At 33.2% G+C, this 21105-nt stretch overlaps 2 protein-coding genes across 3 annotated transcripts in view; both read left to right on the top strand.

Annotated features, from left to right (window-relative positions):
* Positions 1 to 6274, top strand: part of LOC116022221 (farnesyl pyrophosphate synthase 1-like) — a 462332-nt gene extending 456058 nt beyond the window's left edge. The window contains exons 2-13 of the mRNA XM_031262838.1: positions 2132 to 2368; positions 3017 to 3041; positions 3208 to 3323; positions 3430 to 3516; positions 3625 to 3741; positions 3832 to 3920; positions 4326 to 4377; positions 4474 to 4569; positions 4906 to 4950; positions 5082 to 5171; positions 5253 to 5324; positions 5892 to 6274. Coding sequence (XP_031118698.1) covers positions 2141 to 2368; positions 3017 to 3041; positions 3208 to 3323; positions 3430 to 3516; positions 3625 to 3741; positions 3832 to 3920; positions 4326 to 4377; positions 4474 to 4569; positions 4906 to 4950; positions 5082 to 5171; positions 5253 to 5324; positions 5892 to 6020 — 1146 coding nt within the window. The 5' untranslated portion in view covers positions 2132 to 2140 and the 3' untranslated portion in view covers positions 6021 to 6274. The remainder of the gene's footprint in view (positions 1 to 2131; positions 2369 to 3016; positions 3042 to 3207; positions 3324 to 3429; positions 3517 to 3624; positions 3742 to 3831; positions 3921 to 4325; positions 4378 to 4473; positions 4570 to 4905; positions 4951 to 5081; positions 5172 to 5252; positions 5325 to 5891) is intronic.
* A 6665-nt stretch (positions 6275 to 12939) lies between these two features.
* On the top strand, positions 12940 to 15123 carry LOC116022090. 2 transcript variants are annotated; one of them, XM_031262651.1, is made up of 4 exons: positions 12940 to 13064; positions 13259 to 13401; positions 14476 to 14589; positions 14808 to 15123. In XM_031262651.1, exons 2-4 carry the CDS (start codon positions 13384 to 13386, stop codon positions 14934 to 14936), a joined length of 261 nt encoding a protein of 86 aa, XP_031118511.1. In that variant the 5' UTR covers positions 12940 to 13064; positions 13259 to 13383; the 3' UTR covers positions 14937 to 15123. The 2 variants fall into 2 exon arrangements, with proteins under 2 accessions (XP_031118511.1, XP_031118510.1); XM_031262650.1 differs by having other exon boundaries at positions 12940 to 13068.
* The last annotated feature ends 5982 nt before the right edge of the window (positions 15124 to 21105 follow it).

Raw genomic sequence — 21105 nt, 5'->3', positions numbered from 1 at the left:
ATCATTATTGACTCTTGTGCTTCAATAGGTTGAGAAAGTAGTTATGAACAGATACTGCATTGTAATAGAGTCAGTAGTATTCAAAAAAAAAAAGAAAAAATCATTATAATAAACAACTCTCACAATTTTTAATCTCTTCTATTAAAATTTTTGTAACATCCAATGAAATTTTATCATGAGTTTTTTTTTTCTATGAGAGACAACGTGTGAAATGACAGACAACAGAGAAAAAAAAAGGGAGTTCATTGATATGCTAATGCCCAATTTATATTTTTTATTTAAAAAAAAAAAAACTACACACACATTGACGCACACTTGCTTTACAGCTCACAGCCCGTTAAGAGATTGATGAAGTGATTGCCAATTGGTGACCACTCAAATCGTCTAACATGCGTGGGAGCTAGATCAAACGTTTTAAGTGTCTCCACATTTTGCATAAATTGAAATTTGTATAGTGAATGTTTAAAAGTATAATCAATGGAAGGGTTTTTGAGAGTGTTATTGTGATCTTAGAGCTAAATAAAGAAAAAGAAAGAATAACAAATGGAGTTTTTTTTTTTTTTTTTTTTTTTTTTTTTTTGCAAAAAAAACCCATTATAATAAACTACTTTCACAATTTGTATCCCCTTGTTTAAAATTTTTGTAATTATGGCACATCCAATGAAATTTTTTTTACGAATTTTTGGCTACTTTGGAAGAGATAATGTGTGAAATGGCAAACAAGAGAAAAAATTCACTTGCTAAAACCTAGTTTTTTATAAAATAAAAAGATAACTACACACGCATTGAAACACACTTGACTTCCAGCTCACTCACCTATTAGGCTATTGGAGAGGTTGTCAGCTGGCAACCACTCCAATAGCCTAACGGGCGTGTGAGCTGGATCAAGCATTTTAAGCTTGTTCACCTTTTTGCATAAATTGAAATTAGAATAGCGAATAGTCTAAGAGCATGATCAATGAATGAGTTTTTGAATTATTTTTTATCCCTATCTAAAAAAAAAAAAAACAAAATGAGTTACTTTTTTTTAGCACTGTACTATTGACTCTGTTACAATGCATTATCTGTTCATAACTACTTTCTGTTACAAAATGAGTTAGTTAATACTATGAGTTTAACTCTGGGACTAAGAATATTATTATCTTCACTAAAAATAATAATTTCAAAAAGTCCATAATAATAAATTACTCTCACAATTTTTTATCCTTCCCATTAACATTTTTGTAATTATGGCACATCAAATAAATTTCTTCACGAGTTTTTGACTATGTTGGAAGAGATAATGTGTGAAATAGCATATGAGAGAGAGAGAAAAAGGAGTTCATATGCTAAAACTTATAATTAAAAAAAAACAAAAATAAAAAAAATAACCACACACCCATCGAAACGCATTTACTTTCCAGCAATGCCATGCGAGGGTATCACCCCTTGCACACGCCCACACATGCACCCCCTGCACCCCACATCAGGACTGTTGATCAGTCAGGGCGCACGGCTACCATGAATGCACAGGGTTCACGCATATGCCACAAATTCACATAAGAACTAAATTTTATATATATATATATATAATTTTCATTTTCTTTGTGAGTATGTTTTGGGTGAGACAACTCACGTGTGATGTGTAATAATTTTTAACTAAAATGTACAATACTTTTATATTTATTCTAAAAAGTAATACATTTTAACAAAAAATTATTACGCCTCTCATTTAAAACGATCCCACACAACACTTATTCTTTCTCTTTTTGTTTCGCACGAGATAACAAATAAACTCTCAAAAACCCTTTCTATTGACCATGCTCGGTGGACACGCACTTGATCCAACTCATGGTTGGAGTGATCGCCTTTTTGTTTTCTTTTTAAGTATATTGGGTCCTCCGTCCGTTTAACGGTCCGGGGTCCACAAAGAGAATTGTCACTTGCGGGAATTGAACCCGTATTCTCCCGAAATTCCTCTCCACAAAGAGAACTCACTTGACACTTGAGCTACCCCATTGGGTTTAAATAATATTTTTCTAATCACAAAAAACTCTCAAAAACCCTTCCATTGGCAATTTGAATTTATGCGAAAGGTGTTCACGCTTAAAACGCTTGATTAGCTCATAGTCCCAGTACCTATAAATAATACAGAAGGTGCATGCATTCAGTTCTTTCTTCAACTGAGCAAAGCTTATTCTCTTCCTTTGGAGTTCACTGGTCGGAGTTGGAGAAGCTTCCCCGGTTGGTCTGTGAAATGGCGAGTCAGAATGGTACTGCGGCGGATCCAAGGTCAGAGTTTGTAGGAGTATACGCGAAGCTGAAATCTGAGCTCTTAAATGACTCTGCCTTTGAATTCACGCCCGATTCTCGCCAATGGGTCCAACGGGTCAGTGTGTTGTGTTACCCCCTTTTCTTCATCACTCTTTCATAAACAACCCAATAATTTTGCTCAATAAACTAGTGGAGTAATGGATATTTAATTTTCAGTATTGAACTGTGTGGTTCAATGAAGATCTGTTATGCATTCTTGTTGGGCGCTCTATTCTTTCGTGCTGTAATCTAACTCTTTGTTCTTGTTTCTCTTGATAAATGATAGCGGTTTCATGTAAGTAACTTCATTTTCTAAAAGAAGGGAGTTTTCACGTGGAATTGTTTAATTTGGTGAGGGAAATGGCTTGTATATTGAATATTCTTTCTTGTTTGAGATGCTTTTGAAGTTATGTTAAAGTATGATCATAGCAATTGGTGCTGATTTTTCATTGCTACATTGCTAACATACTTTGTCTCATAATAATTTGTTTGCTCCACCACTTCCATTGGAATGACTCTTTCTGCTAGTTAAAGTACCTTAATGATTTGAACTTCCTATTTACTTCTACAGACTATTATGCTTAACCTTTTTTCTAGCTTTTGAGATGTACACCTTTTCAGTTTTCTGTTGCTTGTCATACTGTGGAAGTATAGGATTCGAACATCTTGTGTTTTGGAAATTATACTTTGGAAGCTGATTAGTTTCATTGTGTATTTGTGACAGATGCTGGAATACAATGTGCCTGGAGGTACAAATCTAAGCCATTACAACATGAGAAATGGAAAATTGCTTAAATGGCTTTGTTAAATTTCTGTATGATAGTTGATAGAGTCTATAATTATGTTTTAGACAGAGTTTGATGAGGAACACGGTTATATTAATTATTAAATGGGGTCAACAATCACAATTTTCAGGGAAGTTAAACCGAGGCCTCAGTGTCATTGATAGCTACAAACTGCTAAAAGAAGGGAAAGAACTAGCTGAAAATGAAATATTTCTTGCAAGTGTACTTGGCTGGTGTATTGAATGGGTAGGTCAACGTCATAGTCTATCTCTCAATGCTTTATTCCTTTACATATTTTTCTGTTTGGCAATTAGAATATGATGTTTGCATTGTATACTTGTGAAATTCATAGCTTCAAGCATATTTTCTTATCCTTGATGATATTATGGACAACTCTCACACTCGCCGTGGTCAGCCCTGTTGGTTTAGGGTTCCTAAGGTTAGTGCCAGAAATGAACTTTTAATTAATTTTTTTTTTTCCACAAAAATTTGAAATTATTTTGTGCCAGTTTTAAAATGAGCAACCTGAATCAACTGTTCTTCTTAGGTTGGTATTATTGCCATCAATGATGGAATCCTACTTCGCAACCATATTCCCAGAATCCTCAAGAACCACTTCAAAGATAAGCCTTACTATGTTGATCTGTTGGATTTGTTTAATGAGGTAGACACAGTAGAAAATCTACTGTCAAATTGTTGCATGCGTTCATTTGGTATGCTAAATTAACTTAATAATATCTATTTTCCAATATAGGTTGAGTTCCAAACTACTTGCGGACAGATGATTGATTTAATTACTACTATCGAAGGAGAAAAAGATCTATCGAAATATTCGCTACTGCTGTGAGTTGAAAATTCAGTCAGTTTTCTGCAATTAGGCTGTGCATTTGGCAATATTATGGGCAAACAAGATGCATGCTTGATAAAATTGGTGCAGGGAAGTTCAGCATTTTTAGACTTAAGATAACTTGTGGGAATTTTTCTTTTGCAACTCCTTAGTATGTTTCAATCCCTTCTTGCATAAATGTTATAATATTATAGAATATCTGTTCACAACTTGACACTATTAAAGAAGTTCATGGTTGTAAAGGACATATAGGCTGATCTCTTGTATGCATCTTCTTTTTTTAGGTCTGTTATAGTTTCTTTAGTCATTTCTCAACTTTGATGCATCAGTTCTTTCTAACCGCTACTAGTTAAACTAGCTTTATCTTGAATTTAACCAATTGCTCATATGCACTTATGCAGTCACCAGCGGATTGTTCAATACAAGACTGCCTATTACTCGTTCTATCTTCCTGTAAGTAGAGCTCAGTCTTATTTCAAACCATTTTTAATCCTGAAAGCTGATGTATCCAGCTTTGCTTCCTATTTTACATCTCGTTCCATTTCACAGGTTGCGTGTGCACTGCTCATGGTGGGCGAGAAGTTGGAAAATCATGTAGATGTTAAAAGCATCCTTATTGATATGGGCATCTACTTCCAAGTACAGGTACTTTCTGTTGCCTGCAATACCAACGGGTTTATCTTTCTGCTGCATTATTTGAAGTGTGTAGGAGGTAAATCAGTTCCTCGATGGTGTTATTTTCAGTTTGGCGATGGTTTCAACATCTTGCTTTCACTTATAGTATGCTTTAGTGGTTCCGTTTTTATTTTTATAATTTATACACAAGGGCATAGCTGCATAGTGCATAATTGCAACGACATGTTGGTGCCTATCATTTTGCACAACTAAACTAGAATCGTTGAGTAAGATTGAACTGGTATAATCGGTCATGTTTCTAAATGCACATTTCTGATAATAAAATTGCGCGTTCTGTCATTACAGGATGATTATCTGGATTGCTTTGGTGACCCGGAAAAGATTGGCAAGGTATACAATTTTTCCTCCATAGTATAGTAAATTCCACTTTTGGTTCCTGAAAATATATATTAACAGCAATCTCTTGCTTAGCTTCTCTTGCTTAGCTGATGGCTGTTTAACTTGTATCATTGTGCATACAGATTGGAACAGATATTGAAGATTTCAAGTGCTCTTGGCTGGTTGCAAAAGCATTAGAGCATTGCGACGAAGAACAAAAGAAAATGCTATATGTAAAAAAAAAAACTTCATTGTTCTACAAAATGTTTTATCAAATTAATTCCGTATATTCACAAATGCCACTTTTTTTCCAGGAACACTATGGAAAACAAGATCCTGCTAGTGTTGCGCAAGTTAAAGCCATCTACAACGAACTCAATCTTCAGGTATTTGTAACTCTATTTTGTGATTCCTTGCCTACTCAGTTTATGTAGTGGCTAGCATTGGCCATAGTACAATGAAAACGAAGTCCATTTCTTATTCATAACCCGAAGAAATATCTGAACTCTGTTCATCAGTAGTATTACAGCTTTTTCCACTCTAACTTCAAAATTGAAAGTTAGGGGTAACCCCTGCTAAGTTGGCTAAGGATACAAACTTGTAACCACGAGGTCACGAGTTCAAATCTCTGCCTTTTGATATGAGCCGGTCAACTATGGGTAACCAAGGCGCGCTGGTTTACCTCCTTGTGATCTTTTGCCGGCTAGGATCACAAAAGAAAAGAAAAGAAAAGAAAAAAGAAAAAAGAAAAAAGAAAAAAGAAAAAAAAGTTAAGTGCAGTACTCTAGTTCCCACCATGATTCGAGCCATTAATATCTCATGTTTTTATAATAAACTATATACGTGTTGATAATTAACATGATTATTGCTGCAAATCGATAGTTGCATTGTGCTAGCGGTGATCATTAACATATTCACAAACATTCTTACATTTGGAAGTTTGAATGTGGCAGGGTATTTTCAATGAGTATGAAAGCAAGATTTACGAGAAGCTTAAAAGTTCCATTGAAGCTCATCCAAGCAAGGCGATGCAGGCAGTACTCAAGTCCTTCTTGGGTAAGATATATAAAAGGCTGAAATAAGACAGATAATCAAGAATTGGGTAGCTAGGAGGGATGATGTGAGTATAGGGAAGTATTTGTGGAAATCTGTATTGGGCATACCAATCTGTTTGCTGTCTATTTTTTCTTCAGAAACTTTGTATATCTGTTCTCAGCAGACTTATTGAGCTTCTAGCATGAATAATATTCAGCTAGTTAAGTTCATAAGCTGAGGACTGATTTAAAACAATTTATCTTGTAACTTAATCTTTATGTTTGATGGTTGATGGACAGGTTTTTTGTTTTTTTCAACTAAAATGGTGATATGTTCAAATTTGTAATGATAGATGATAGTAATGGGGTAAATAAACAAGTGGAGTTATGTGCATAAGTGGTAAGTATAGGTGAGATAAGATTGAGTGAAGGTGAGATAGTTAGGTTTATGGTAGTCTAAGAGAGGGGTGTTGGGCGGTGAGGGAGGCAGAGTCACTTGGGGTTCGAGAGGCTCTAAGGTGGTTGAAGAAGAAGTGTTTGTATAATTTTGAAGGAGAAGCGTTTGTATAATTAGGTTTATGGTAGTCTAAAGAATTTGCTTGTTTAGGCTTCTATTTTGTTAAACGATCAGCGAACAAAGATGCCCACATGTTGTTGAGGGTGGCAAGTTCCATGTTTGGTTGTGGGGAGTGGACAACCTCTCCTTCATTTCTGGATGATGTATTGTACTTTGATTTGAATTGAGTATTGAATCGTTTTATGGGGCTAAGGTATGCGGTATGTGTGCACTGCATTGTAGTGTTATGTGCATTACAAGGTTGTGTATACGCTTCTATTTTAATGCGCACATTTAATCAAAGTGTGTTTGTTGTAGTGTATTGAATCGGGCCATCGCGTACGTTAATGATTTGTTAGTGTGCATGCCGTCATTTATGTTAAGTCGTTGTATCATGTATGTTGTTATTGCCTTTAGGTTCATATGTGCACACATGCCGCTATTGTGTATGCACTTGGGTATTGATAAATATTCAAATATCATAATAGTTTTTTTTTTTTTGAAAACAAAACCATCGAATCTATACTATTAATAAAAACAATATACTCAGTTTTAACTTCCCGCCCAAAACAAACCTATAATATTATGGTTTGCGTAATATTGTAAAATATGGTAATACAATTCCTATCCCTAATACAACTTAAATTAAAATAGAATTCCTAATAAAATATATTCTTCTCTACGTTCCTATTCGTAATACAATTCTAGACTAGAATTACTAATGCTAATAATTCAGTATATATATTTCTGTGCAATGCCATCTATCTATACTATTAATAAAAACAATATCCTCAGTTTTAACTTCCCGCCCAAAACAGACCTATAATATTATGGTTTGCGTAATATAAGGGAACGGGGAGAGGGGATAACCTCCACTCTTTTCCTTGCCTTCAAAGGCCTAGCATAGGGAAAGAGACAAGACAAGATGGGTAGATATGTTATCCAATCCGGATGGAACTGGTTGTGAGTCCCTCTCCGGGATTGAGCTAATTCGTCACACTTCGCTGTTCTCCCTATTTCAAAAGAAAGATAGACCGAGAATTCCCAATCAAAACAAGGAGCTAACAACTCTGGCATCTAAGCTCATGTTCTTATTCTTCCTTCCCTTCTCTTTAAGTCCCATAGGGAAACGGAAACCTAGATAATTAACATCTTTGGCAGGAATGAATTCGGATTAAAGTCTTAAAATAGAATTCCTAATAAAATATATTATTCCCTACGTTCCTATTCGTAATACAATTCTAAACTAGAATTACTAATGGTAATAATTCAGTATATATATTTCTCTGCAATGCAATCTATCTATACTATTAATAAAAACAATATCCTCAGTTTTCAGTTTTAACTTTCCGCCTGTATAAAAACAATATCCTCAGTTTTCAGTTTTAACTTTCCGCCCAAAATAGACCTATTCAACCAATTTTCTGAACGACATTCGTGCATGTAGGTGTCGGCACACGAGTCAAGCCTTTTTAAGTTCATTTCTGAATTTNTGCTGTCTATTTTTTCTTCAGAAACTTTGTATATCTGTTCTCAGCAGACTTATTGAGCTTCTAGCATGAATAATATTCAGCTAGTTAAGTTCATAAGCTGAGGACTGATTTAAAACAATTTATCTTGTAACTTAATCTTTATGTTTGATGGTTGATGGACAGGTTTTTTGTTTTTTTCAACTAAAATGGTGATATGTTCAAATTTGTAATGATAGATGATAGTAATGGGGTAAATAAACAAGTGGAGTTATGTGCATAAGTGGTAAGTATAGGTGAGATAAGATTGAGTGAAGGTGAGATAGTTAGGTTTATGGTAGTCTAAGAGAGGGGTGTTGGGCGGTGAGGGAGGCAGAGTCACTTGGGGTTCGAGAGGCTCTAAGGTGGTTGAAGAAGAAGTGTTTGTATAATTTTGAAGGAGAAGCGTTTGTATAATTAGGTTTATGGTAGTCTAAAGAATTTGCTTGTTTAGGCTTCTATTTTGTTAAACGATCAGCGAACAAAGATGCCCACATGTTGTTGAGGGTGGCAAGTTCCATGTTTGGTTGTGGGGAGTGGACAACCTCTCCTTCATTTCTGGATGATGTATTGTACTTTGATTTGAATTGAGTATTGAATCGTTTTATGGGGCTAAGGTATGCGGTATGTGTGCACTGCATTGTAGTGTTATGTGCATTACAAGGTTGTGTATACGCTTCTATTTTAATGCGCACATTTAATCAAAGTGTGTTTGTTGTAGTGTATTGAATCGGGCCATCGCGTACGTTAATGATTTGTTAGTGTGCATGCCGTCATTTATGTTAAGTCGTTGTATCATGTATGTTGTTATTGCCTTTAGGTTCATATGTGCACACATGCCGCTATTGTGTATGCACTTGGGTATTGATAAATATTCAAATATCATAATAGTTTTTTTTTTTTTGAAAACAAAACCATCGAATCTATACTATTAATAAAAACAATATACTCAGTTTTAACTTCCCGCCCAAAACAAACCTATAATATTATGGTTTGCGTAATATTGTAAAATATGGTAATACAATTCCTATCCCTAATACAACTTAAATTAAAATAGAATTCCTAATAAAATATATTCTTCTCTACGTTCCTATTCGTAATACAATTCTAGACTAGAATTACTAATGCTAATAATTCAGTATATATATTTCTGTGCAATGCCATCTATCTATACTATTAATAAAAACAATATCCTCAGTTTTAACTTCCCGCCCAAAACAGACCTATAATATTATGGTTTGCGTAATATTGTAAAATATGGTAATACAATTCCTATCCCTAATACAATTGTAAATTAAAATAGAATTCCTAATAAAATATATTCTTCCCTACGTTCCTATTCGTAATACAATTCTAGACTAGAATTACTAATGGTAATAATTCAGTATATATATTTCTCTGCAATGCAATCTATACTATTAATAAAAACAATATCCTCAGTTTTAACTTCCCGCCCAAAACAGACCTATAATATTATGGTTTGCGTAATATTGTAAAATATGGTAATACAATTCCTATCCCTAATACAATTGTAAATTAAAATAGAATTCCTAATAAAATATATTCTTCCCTACGTTCCTATTCGTAATACAATTCTAGACTAGAATTACTAATGGTAATAATTCAGTATATATATTTCTCTGCAATGCAATCTATACTATTAATAAAAACAATATCCTCAGTTTTAACTTCCCGCCCAAAACAGACCTATAATATTATGGTTTGCGTAATATTGTAAAATATGGTAATACAATTCCTATCCCTAATACAATTGTAAATTAAAATAGAATTCCTAATAAAATATATTCTTCCCTACGTTCCTATTCGTAATACAATTCTAGACTAGAATTACTAATGGTAATAATTCAGTATATATATTTCTCTGCAATGCAATCTATACTATTAATAAAAACAATATCCTCAGTTTTAACTTGTATTATGGTATGGTGCGTAATATTGTACAAAATATGAAAATTTGGCATAATTCAACCCGCAAGGCCAACCAATTTTCTGAACGACATTCGTGCATGTAGGTGTCGGCACACGAGTCAAGCCTTTTTAAGTTCATTTTGGGATTTCATTTGCACCCCCTCCCCCCTTGCGCGCGAGAGAGAGCCTCTATGCTATACAATTCAATAAGCCTTAGAAAAACTCTTGTATAAGTAGTGGTGCAAACCACTTCTCAAACCAATGTGGGACAAAAGTTACTTGAAATGTTTTTCTCTATATTTTTCTAACTCAAATGGGTCAACTTTGAGAATCAATTTCTCATTCACCCATTATCAGTTTTGAGCGTACAATATATCAATCTTTTCGTCTAACTACGAAGAACACGAATCCAATTTGACCCGACCCAAATCAAAAGTGGACCCCACATATATTTGTACCACAATATTGCCAGTAAAATGTCATTTTATGCTAATTTTTTTCCAACAGTTATTTGTCCAGATAATATCAACGTGTTGAAGGAAGAAGATGATATATAGTGAATGGCAATATCATCTTCACTATATATCATCTTCTTCCTCCAACACAACGCTCGGTCAACCAACAATTACTCAACTGATTATCCATTACTCGCATGTAAATTTTTCTCTAATATAGTTATACTTACTGAATATCAAAATATAAGTGTACCTCAAGATATTGCAGTAACTAACCGACAAGTAATTAAATTAATGAATATGATGTAATAATGTAAATTATCTACCTATTACATTTATACACTTATTTTAGAATACTGAATTTTTGTGATATTTGTTGCATGCAAGGAAGACTCATACTATAATTGCATTTATTCATACTCATAATTGCATTTATACACTTATTCATACTCATATTCGATGTTATAATTTATATAATTATATATCGATTCAAATATTTCTTAAAATATTATAAAAAATTCATTCCGTGCAACGCACGGGTGAAAATACTAGTGTATTAAATATGAGCAATAGCATGAGCCGCCTTGTTACTACTGCGAGGAACAAAATGAAAATGAACCAAAGGCAAAAGGCAAAATATTTGACCCAATGAAAATGAACCAAAGGCAAAAAGCAAAATATTTGACCCAATCATGACTGCACGTGGAACAAGTTGAGCATGTGTTTAAAAAACAACTTTATGCCACCCTTTCTCCTTAATCCAACTTTGAGCTTCCCTAGCCCTCATAGCTTCAGCCTTGCGAACCATATACAAGCCTTGCTTAGCAAACATGACAACCCCATTACACTCCCATCCCACTCACGGACACACCACCCAAACCCCATGCGATTGTTTGTATAATCCAGGCACCACATACAAAGGAGTATGATGCTGAGCCATACCATGAACCTCCTGCCAACTTCGAATAAAACACAAGGCTTGCTGCACAATGGAAGCTGGGTTCGCCCACTTTTGATTCCAAACCATCGCATTCCTTTTTTCCAAATCGGGCCAACACACCGCCACCACCTTTTTCAGCATCTCAACATTTAAATTTGTCCACATCTCCTCAAGCCAAACATCAAGATAGGGAACATAAGATAAATTCTAGCAAGCATTAAGCAAACGCTAACAGTGATGAGGAAAAACACAATTAGCAAACAGGTGGACAATACTTTCATTCGCCAACCCACACAAAGGACACATAGGATCACATTGGACACGTTTAACAAGTAGTGCATCCTTCGTAGGAAGCTAGAGGATACATAAATTCCAGAAAAAACATTTCACTTTCGGAGGCTAATTCAAATTCCACACTCTCGTTCAATCAAAACCCACCCCACACAACTCATCCCCAAACAATATCATAATAGTTAAAAAAAAAATCTAAATGTATCGACAAATTGTATTTGTCCATCTTGAAAAATCTGACCACCAGAAAATAAGAAAAAAAAAACAAACACAACAATATTTTTGTAATTATTTCAAATTTCTTTTGTGCACAGGTGCACTCAACAAAAATTTAACAATGCATCTATAAACAACTAACAATATATTCAACACAAGTTTAACACGGGGTATACATTTACAAAGTTTTCAAAACTTGTAATATTTATGAAACTTATTTTAAGTTTTGTTTTAACATTATTTTTTAATTTTTGGTCGTTGATTAAATTATTATTTTTTTTTTACTAGAAGCATTGTTCTTGAAAATATAAATTAAATTCTTCAAAGCATTTGATGAAATCCTTAGCAGTGGACTAAATTTTTTTTAAATCGGAAAGGGAGGGGGGACCCCAGGGGAGACAAGAGCTATGTTGCCTCCTCCACTCGTCGAGCACTCGTGACGTGCACAATGTCATTGAGGTACACCTCATCGCTCACTAAGGGGCATGAGTCTAACGTTCTCCCCTTGTCATCTTGATACGCTCTGAAAGATGCAAGGGAGTCAGCCACCTTGTTCTGCTCCCGAAAAACTTCCTTTACCCAACCCTCCAGTCTCTATTGATCCACCATCTTGCATCCTCAATATATTGCCTCAGGGGGCCACGCCCCACAGCGCCTTCCTGAATCCATTGGACAACATTCTTTGCATCCGATTGCACCTCCATGTCTCGAATTCCTATCTTCCACGCCCACTGAAGACACTCCGCGATAGCTCTTGCCTCGACTATGGAAGGGTCACCAATTTCGGTTCTGCCCATGAAACCTTTAACCTACTCGCCGTTTCCGTTCCTGATGACTCCTCCAAACCCAGCTCTATTTGTCCCTGATTTGACACTTGCGTCTACATTGAGCGTGAAGAGATGCTCAATTGATGCGTGCCATCGGATCCTAAGCACCCTACTTGTTCTTGGCAGTGGACTAAATTTAATTACAATTTACAAGAGTCAAATATTTGTTTTTTTTTATATGAATGATCAATATTTATATTGGACTTTATTTTTTTTTTTTGAAAACAATATTTATATTGGACTTAATTAATAGAAAATGTAGCTTCCATTAATAATTTAAGACTTAAAGAGTATAGTTTCGGCGGGCTAAGTTTTCCGGTAATTCAGCTGCGAACGATTCAACGGCGATATTTTCCGGCGAAAAGGTCACGTAAGTATGTATATGCATATTCTGTGCTGAAGTATCTAGATCTCTCTCTCAATTCACTCTATGCTTTTCGCTCTCTTTCTTTTCTACTCGTTCAGCAATTTCCCCATTTCTGTGTTCCCGTTTCCTTAATTTATGGAATTAGGGATAGCCGGATAGGATATCTTATTCACTTTCCATTGTGCTCTTTCGTGCAGCGCTTCGCCATCGCAATGCAATTGGAGAGGTTGTAGACGGATATATATACATTTGTATACGAGTATAAATATAGAAACACTCTAACCGGAACGGAAGAATCGAGGAAGAAATTTGAGATTCAGCCATGAAAGACGACTACGAGGTATGCCGGCAATTTAACCTATTCTCTTCAACGCTTCGTATGCTTTCAGCTTTGATATCTACTCCGTATTTGCTTAATTGGAAACCTTAGGGGTTGTTCCTGATTACGGCTTCAAAAGCCTATGCCGTTTCTTCTTATAAAGCCAAGATTCTGGAGCCAATTTGTTGTGTTTAAGAAATTTTGTGAAATTTTTATCATTTGAAATCTGATTTTGCACTGTTATGTCACAAAGTGATCAATTTTTGAGCCATTGATTTGAGGCTTGTGTTGTATTATTATTCACTCGTGTGTATGACTTGATCGCATGATTAAAAGGGATATGGTTACTGATTTTACCAGAAGATTGAGTTGCTTGTCTAGTTATTTTCGGTTTTAGTAAATTGGATACAGTGTTAGGGCTATAAATTAACATTCCTTATATTTAGAAGGATCACTGCATCTCTAGTCCAAGTGAGCTATTTCTTGGGCTTAAATAAATTGTTAGCTTGGAAGAATGGTATGAATACTACTCAGTCAAGAATAACCATTTCTTGTGCAGTTTTCTGCGCACCATGGTGGTAGTAATAGACACTTCACACTTGACTATCTCAATTACGTACATTTGTCTATTGTCTAATCAATTTCTGCCAAAAGCTTTGTTCGGGTGATTGGCATCAAGTACATACATTTGTCTATTGTCTAATCGATTTCTGCCAAAAGCTTTGTTCGAGTGATTGGCACCAGACATATATCTGCGCCAATTAAGCAAAATATGGATTCTTTGAATCTCTCAAGTTCTCATTTGTTTGTTGTTGAGAGTCCACATTGAAAATATAAGAGAGAATATATGGGTTTATAAGGTCATGAGTTAGACTAGCTAATTGGTTGGATTCAATCTTTTAGTGTAGTTTGGCCCATATGCATATAGCCCAATTGAGTGACCTTAGCCCAATATTAGATTATAACATTTGTCAAAAGGGTGCGTATGTAGTGTGTGTCTAGGATAGAGGAATAAAGAGAGATAGGGACTCACCCCAGGCTCATAGAATTTGTACCTTGTATTCCTGCTTGTTATTATCTTTATGTTAATTGCAGAGTGAAGAAAAGAAACAAGCTGCAGCAGATGTATTGTTTCAATATTCAAGGTTTGTCATGGCCTGTATTGGGAATCAAGTCCGGCCTTGTGACTTAAGGATGCACTTGATGAAGGTACTACCATAAGATCATCACTTAAAAAAAAACTTTTTACATGTGATAATAAAATACACAGCGGGATTTGTTTTTCTTAATTTCAAGTACTCATCAGAGAATTAGGTGAAAAAAAAGGAAGTATTAGACATATTCCCCCTTATCTCGAGCAATTACTGAGTTTGCTTTCAGTATGCCGGAGAGAAGTAACTCTGTGAATACCTTTGAACATTCTACAGGAGGTTTCAGGCTTGCCAACAACTTTGAAGAGGGAGACCCGTGTAGCATCTTCTCCCGACATAATGGGGGAATCTTCAAGCTCGGGGACTTCCAGACTTGATAAAACAGATAGTTTCCGGGGTGTCTAGACTGGACAACAGTATCCTCATCTTTGTTTCAAAGTACCAAATGGTTTCTTTGATCCCCCCTCCCTTTGTAGCAGGACATAAAAGTTGTCAATGTAAAGGGATATCTTAGTGTCATCATCTGTTGGTAAAAATGATCCGGTGTAATTGGTACGATTTCATTTTATATGCATTCAGATTGAGATTGAAATGGATTATCTACAAGCTAGTGCTAAATGGTATTTGTTCCAAGTCCATGAAATCTGCTTTCGGCCGGCCGACCTGCTTACTGATGATGGAAAGGAAAAAGCAAAATTTCTCTAATATTAGCTTTTCTTTTATTAAACATCTGCGAATTAAGTTCTACACAACGAGTGCTTCCCATGTGTTCTTCTGATCTGTTCCTTTTTTCTCTTCTATCATCCTCCCTTGAAGCATCATCTTTCTAAAGCTCGAAGACCTCAAAGAACTACGCATATGCTTGTTTTCAGGTTGTTCGGGGGTGCAAAAACCCTAAACTAAAGTGGGTTAGTGAATGGTGACGAAGATTGAAGACACCCAGTCTTTTGCAGCTCATCCTACTAAGTATACATATATATACATTTTAAAAACAAAAAATTAAGCATTAGACGAGAAGATCGATACAGGCATGCAGCATATATATTTGATTTGCAATAGTATATATCTAAAACATTCACCAATCTATAAAGGCAGCATAGCATAGCTTTAGATATTTCATTTGACACCCAAACTATTAACATTCAACCAGTGGACAATAGCAAATACAAAGATAGCCTAAGCATCAACAAGCATATATATAAAACAGAGAAACATTCAAACTGAACAATCAAGACGAATGAAAGTCTAGGAGCAAAAAACATCTTAAGAGTACTACACTCCACTTCTCAAGTTTTTCATCTTGAAGAATCTCACCATCTTTGGAAATAAGAGGTAGCCTCAACCTTTGAGCAGCTACAATCCGAAGCTCAAGAGCTTCATAAACTTAAAATATTTTCAATTACCACGAAATATCACAAAACAAATTCTTGACCGATTTTACTTTAGCAGGCATATTTTTGTCCATCGAAATATGAAAAATGCTACAAAGTATAGTTTTAAGAGTGATGTTTTCAGCAAAATTCATCTTCTAATTATCTTTATAAATTGAAGTGGTAAATGGTTCACAAAAAGGATGAGATTTGACAAGATTGTTAACATTATGGCAATTTTTAATATACACAGTGCAAAAGTAAGGAAGCTGATGGCAATTTTGCAAACTGAGCTGAGGGTAATGGCCCTGAACATCTCCAATGCCACCAATCAAGATCAAATTAGCATGACAAAAAATGTTTATGCATAATCTCAAATCACAACCCTACCTAATTTCCCCTAAACTCAAGAAATCATCAAAACTACTAAATTTTCCAAATAACCAATCTATACAAACCGCCGCTGCAACTTCAATTCATTTCTAAAACTTCAGCCCACACAATTTAAGCTAAATAAAAAAAAAAAAGTAGGAAAATAATGTGAGGGTGAAATGAAATTGATAATGGAAATGAATGAAAGCTAACCCATCTCTGCCCTTCCGTTCAGTGAAGCGAAGCTTCCAGGCTATGCCTCTGCTTCAACAAAAATGATGCAATTTCCATATCAAAAAAACCAAGGCTTCATCTGCATTCCTTAGTTTTTGGTGAACAATGATACAACGCAAATGTCATACCAGGCATAAACATAAGTACATCAGAGTTCTCTGCTCCCCATGAAAGTCTCGCACAATTCCCACATTGGAACCAGACGAGGAATATTTCTTCCTAATAACTCTGTAGGTAGAAGCTTTGTTCGCTGGGCTTGGTAACGCGAGCCTGTAACCCAAGTGGGAGCATTAAGATGGTGGAATAATTGGGCTTACCCAAGGCTGGGCTTGGGGTGCTATCTACTGGCCTGCCCGTTCCAAGTGGTGAATCCGGCTGTGGAGTCTCTGCGAAGGCGGAAGCTTCTCGGCTGTTAGATCGGAGGGCACCGCGCCAGGCTGGTTTCACAGAGCAGCGAACACCTCCTCCTCTCTGCAGTGGAAGGATAACAGGCCGGAGCATCTTCAGTCCACTAGCGCCTGATGGGTTGTCCAAATTAAACCACCATCTTTTGCCTGTTGGGCCTTAGCTACTATACCAAAAAGGAAGTCATTTTCACAACGTGCAGTAACATTAAATCAGGTACGTTTCTCGCTTTTTTTAATCATTTTTCTTACACCCATTTTCCAAATCTAACTTTTTAGACTACCTGCAACATTATAAAATTATTTAAAAATTCAAATGATTTTTAAATATTCAAAATATTTGTGAATATGTTTTGTATTGGGACTTCTTAATATTTTAAGGGAGTTTACTTCTTTTTTTTATTTTAATTTTTCAACTATAATGATATTTTCACTTAGACTCCAAATTAGTATAAATATTTAATTATATCATTAACAACTCAATAATCATAATTCAAAATTCAATGTGATAATTTATTTATTACGCACGTACTTGTATTCATTTTTTAATCACATCAATTATGTAAATGCACTATATAAGTTCTTATTTAAAAGGAAAATACTTATTTTTCATCCATAGAGTATTATTTTCATTACATTTTTTTCTCACTAATCAAATAAAATATAACCAAAAGAATGAATGAATGAAAGAAAACGTAACATGACTAATAAAAGAGTCATCCAATGACACCAACAAATTGTTATCAAGTAGTTAAGGTGTGTAAAACACAATGGAATTACATTCGAGATGAGATTTATCAATATTTTGAATAATATTTAGTGGTGGATTATATTGCAGCAGGCTTTAAAATTTGTACATGTCATATGTTCAGATTGAGTGCATGTTATATATGTTGATTCATATTTTAAGATTAGGTTGTATTGGTCAATTTATGATAGTCAATAAATAAAAACCATTTCACTACCACATTAGGACGTAAACATTATAAAGAAGTGAAATCAAGAAGGAAAAATAACATTATTCTTAAATAATTAATAAAGTAAACATTCTTTTAAGACGGATTAAAAAAGGAAAGTATGATGGAGTAAGTAATATTTACCACAATGCAATCAATTGGACAATATTTGTTATATTATGTTGTGTAAAAGTTAAATAATTACAATAGATTTTACCTTGAACCATGAAGTACAACGATGTCGTATCATTTTAATTATATTTTAAGTTGATTAGACAATATGAGCTCTATTTTTTACTTTTATTTTTCACACACACTAGTTTGGTTATAACAATACTAAAGTATTATTTTAATTCTATTACTGTTTCATCATTATATTTGATAATATACGTTAGCTCTATTTTTTAGTTTTATTTTTCACACACTAGTTTCATTAATATAGTAACACGGAAGTATCATTTAAATTATATTTTAGATTCGTTTAACAATATATGTTATTCTATGCGCTCTGTTTTTTAGTTTTATTTTCTATATGTACTACTTTTATTATAGTAATGTTAAAGTATCATTTTAAGTACACTTTAAGTTATTTTTAGACAATATAAGTTATTACATGAGCTCTATTTAATTTTTAGTTTCATTTTTCACACACTGTTTTTATTATAGTAACATTAAAGTATTACTTTAATTCTACTACAGTTTCATTTGACAATATACATATATGTAACATGATACATCACTGGTTAATGGTAACGACAAAAAAAAATTAAAAAAAATGGCACCATATTGGAGCATGGTCCACACAACATTATGTGCACCATGGTCCACTGTATAAATTGAATCAATAACCATCTATCTATATATATAATAATATTATCCTCCTTCTAAAGTTTCCCGCCCAAAGTTAGTGGCATTTTGGTAAAATCTATTATTTTATTTATTTATGAATTTATTTATTAATTTATTTCTTAATCTATTAATTATTAATTTATTATGGTTAAATGTTGGTGATTGAATAATTGGATTTATTAATTAATTAAAATGTTAAAAAGGTAATATAATATGGTAATATTAATTGGTGATTAAATAATTGATGATATAATTGGTGTGATATATTTGGTGATATATTTGTAATATATGTAATATATGTAATAGTATAAATAGAATGAATATGTGATATATTTGGTGATATATTTGTAATTTCGATTAAGTTATTTCAATCAAATAAAATTTAATACATAATTTTAAGATGTATTCTTCATCCAATACATTAATAATTTTTTAATAACATAACATAATTATATATGTGATTTAAGATTGAAATAAATTCCTTTTTTTTTAAAAGATATATATATATATATATATATCGAATTAAGTTTCAGTAGTCTTGAAGATTTTTATACATAAGTTCAAGATGTATTCTTCATCCAGTACATTAATAATTTTTTAATAACATAACATAATTATATATGTGATTTAAGATTTAAATAAATTCCTTTTTTTTCTAAATATATATATATCGAATTAAATTATAACAGTAGCGTAATTATGTTTTTATTTTTTTTTTCTCCTACTAATCAGCCAAATTTCCTAAACTACTCCCCAATCTCCACCCGTCTTAATTTCTTACCCTTTTCACCTCTATCTCTCTCTTCCTATTTTCTATATAATGAATTGCTTATAATCATAATTCGTATTCCATGTGAATTCTGAGCTAGATTATACCTTTATTTTTCTCTCTTTATCTCTTAAAATCGGTTTCTCCCGGAAAATCAACAACCATGAGTTCTGTAAACATGGTGAGGTACCGGATTGGCGACGCAGTGGAGGTGTTGAGCAACGAGGAAGGCTTTGTGGGATCCTACTACGAGGCAATATTTTTTTTTGTACTCTCTAAAATTCCCTTTCTAATAATTTTAATATTTCATTCTCCATTTTGTGTGTGTAATTTGGTTCAATTGATAACATCATATTGTCTCGGACGAAAAGTGGTGACGAATGCTGGCCATCAATTTAGAAGATTTAATGACTGGAAATAAAGAGAAACAACTATGAAAATCTTGTGAGTGTATCGGTTGATGACAAATAGTACTCTCAAGATCTATTAAAATTTAATTAAGTTGAGTACATTATTAGTTATCATCACCTTTTCGTAGTGCATATACAAAGTTTGTAACAATTACGAAAATGTCACCGTATTTTTTTTTTTAAAATCCCTTTATTTTCCAATAGTTAGATCACTCAAGATGGACAGATGCTATTTATCTGCACTTCTCACCCGAAAGCAATGTCCCCACTTGATCAAAATTTTATATATAAAAACAAAAACAAAAAACAAAAAAAAAGGAGAATGAACAATGGGCCAATTGTCTACTGGAAAATGATATATGTACTTCGTGGAGTATAATTCTCATCAAGTGTTCGAATTTTATTGAATAAAGAAAAATTAATAAATAAAATCCATGACTCATCACCTTTTATTAATCAATCAAAATATGACACACCAGTCAAATTATTTTGATAAAGAATGTATTCAATGTAAATATAATTAGGTAATTAATTCAGTAATTAATATTCAAGGTAAATACTTAACAATCTATACTATATATCTATACTATATATAAAAGTAATATCCTACTCCAAAATTTTCACGCCCAAACATAGGGGCATTTTAGTAATATGGTAATTAGTATGATTTAGAATAATATTAATTATAATTGATTATATATTCATTATTAGTAATTATAGTAATTATTATGATAGAATTTAGTATCCAAAATTTTCACGCCCAAACATAGGGGCATTTTAGTAATATGGTAATTAGTATGATTTAGAATAATATTAATTATAATTGATTATATATTCATTATTAGTAATTATAGTAATTATTATGATAGAATTTAGTATTATTATGATAGAATGATAAAATGATAAAATAAGAATAATATTAGTTATAATTGGTAATGGTAATAAATCGTTATTAGTAATATGTTAATGATAATTGTAATTATGGTAATTATTATAATAAAATTTATTTTTATTATGATAGAATAATAGAATAGTATAGAATATAGAATAATATTAATAATATTAATTATAATTGGTTATAATTCGTTATTAGTATATGGTAATGGTAATGATAATTATTATTATGATAGAATTTATTTATTATGATAGAATAATATTAATTAATATATATATATATATATATATATATATATATATATTAATTAATAAT

The sequence above is a fragment of the Ipomoea triloba genome, chromosome 6, assembly GCF_003576645.1.
Source record: "Ipomoea triloba cultivar NCNSP0323 chromosome 6, ASM357664v1".
NCBI lineage: Eukaryota > Viridiplantae > Streptophyta > Magnoliopsida > Solanales > Convolvulaceae > Ipomoea > Ipomoea triloba.
This window is presented reverse-complemented; position numbering and strand designations above follow the sequence as displayed.